Source organism: Mesitornis unicolor, unplaced genomic scaffold (assembly GCF_000695765.1).
Source record: "Mesitornis unicolor isolate BGI_N332 unplaced genomic scaffold, ASM69576v1 scaffold32573, whole genome shotgun sequence".
Classification (NCBI taxonomy): Eukaryota; Metazoa; Chordata; class Aves; order Mesitornithiformes; family Mesitornithidae; genus Mesitornis; species Mesitornis unicolor.
The window spans coordinates 1-1,425 of record NW_010174493.1 but is presented as its reverse complement, the minus strand read 5'-3'; the positions used below and the strand labels follow the sequence as shown (position 1 = coordinate 1,425).

The following is a 1,425-nucleotide window of genomic DNA, read 5'->3' as shown; positions in this document are numbered from 1 at the left end:
GCCTGCTCGGGCGTCCTCCTGTAGCGAGTGACCACCAGCGCGTCGTCCCTCCGCGGGGCGTGGGGGTTCTCCACAAAGCTGTTCCCCGAAGGATCGTCTATGACCTACGGGAGAGGGAAGCCTCAGAAGCCACCCCGTGCTTCCCCCACGCAGAAAGGGGCCGTTCTCTTGCATGCACTCACAAAGGTGAAGGGGGAGCGCACTTCTTTCAGCTGCTTTAGCTTGCCAATGAACTCCTCTATTTTACTTGCCACCTCTTCGTCTGTCGCCTGCAAAAGAGGACACACTCAAGACCAGAGCTGAGGACAACGCTGACAAAGGCACGAACCAGAGACCCATAACAGTCTCCTTGTCAGCAGCGTGCACTGCCAGTGGCCACAGGATGAACAACATAAGCATTTGCCAAGCGGCCACCCCCAGGAGCGTCCCCTCCCACAGCACCTTACCCTGCGGAGGGGCTGGTCCTGCTCCAGGCCTGCCACAGCTCTGTCAATTATCCCTTCAATGGTGGTAAGGACTTGACAAGGGAAGCAAACAGAAGTGACGGCACCGTTAAACACCACGGCGGCGCCACCCATCCAGCCAGCTCATCCCAAACCCTGGCGGCCTCTGCACGCGGGCCCCGTCAAGCTTATCTGACCCGAGGGACAGGAGGTCAGGTCCTGGAGCGGTGCCTACCGCACACCCACCGGCACGCCGAGGGGCGCGGGCCGTGTACCCACCTCCCTTCTGGGTGAAAGCCGGGATCTCAAAGTCCAGTTCCGGGATCCGAGCCGTGGCACAGTCGGTCTTCACCACCTCCCTGTTCAGGTCCTGCACGCAGCAGCCGAGGCACACACGTGAGGAGCCCTGACAGGACCAGGAGCTCCCACACACCAAGTAACCACACAGGTGAGCAGTGCCTGCCCAGGCAGCACTGTTAGCCCCAAGCCAGCTCTGGCAGCCTCTCCACTCATGCACATTTTGGGCTTTAAGTGTCATTTCTCAACAGCACAGCAGATAAACGCTTTACTGCTCAAGCAAGACCAGTCTGCGAGGGACAACGGGCACACGAAGCATCCGCAAGGCCACTCCCCACCACCCTGGCCCACGGGCAGGGAAGGAGAGCGGAGCCCCTCACCTGGCGGGAGGTGACGGCCAGGGTGTAGCGCACGCCCTGCTCCTGGATCCTGCCCGCGGACTGGATCTCCGTGTTGGACCAGGAGCAGCTGTCGCAGGCGAAGGAGCTGACGATGATCTCTTTGAAGAAGGGGATCCTGGTGAGCAGGAGCCGCGTCACCCCCTGTGAGCAGCGAGGGGCCTCGTGGGAACCCGACTCCTCGGGGTCTACGTTCCCACAACACCCCCTGGGCAGCTCCCCGTCCCTCCCCAAAGACCCAGCCTCCTCCAACCTCCCAGCAGACCCTGCCTACCCCCTCCCGCCTC

General features: G+C 62.1%; 1 protein-coding gene across 1 annotated transcript in view; it reads right to left on the bottom strand.

The window, feature by feature from the left end:
• The window catches only part of ZPR1 (ZPR1 zinc finger), a gene marked incomplete at its 5' end in the record, with an annotated part of 3,275 nt that extends 1,993 nt beyond the window's left edge, over window positions 1–1,282 (bottom strand). Inside the window, 5 exons of the mRNA XM_010181074.1 lie at window positions 3–104; window positions 183–269; window positions 447–517; window positions 723–813; window positions 1,121–1,282. Of these exons, the coding sequence (XP_010179376.1) occupies window positions 3–104; window positions 183–269; window positions 447–517; window positions 723–813; window positions 1,121–1,282 (513 nt within the window). The remainder of the gene's footprint in view (window positions 1–2; window positions 105–182; window positions 270–446; window positions 518–722; window positions 814–1,120) is intronic.
• Window positions 1,283–1,425: the final 143 nt, after the last annotated feature.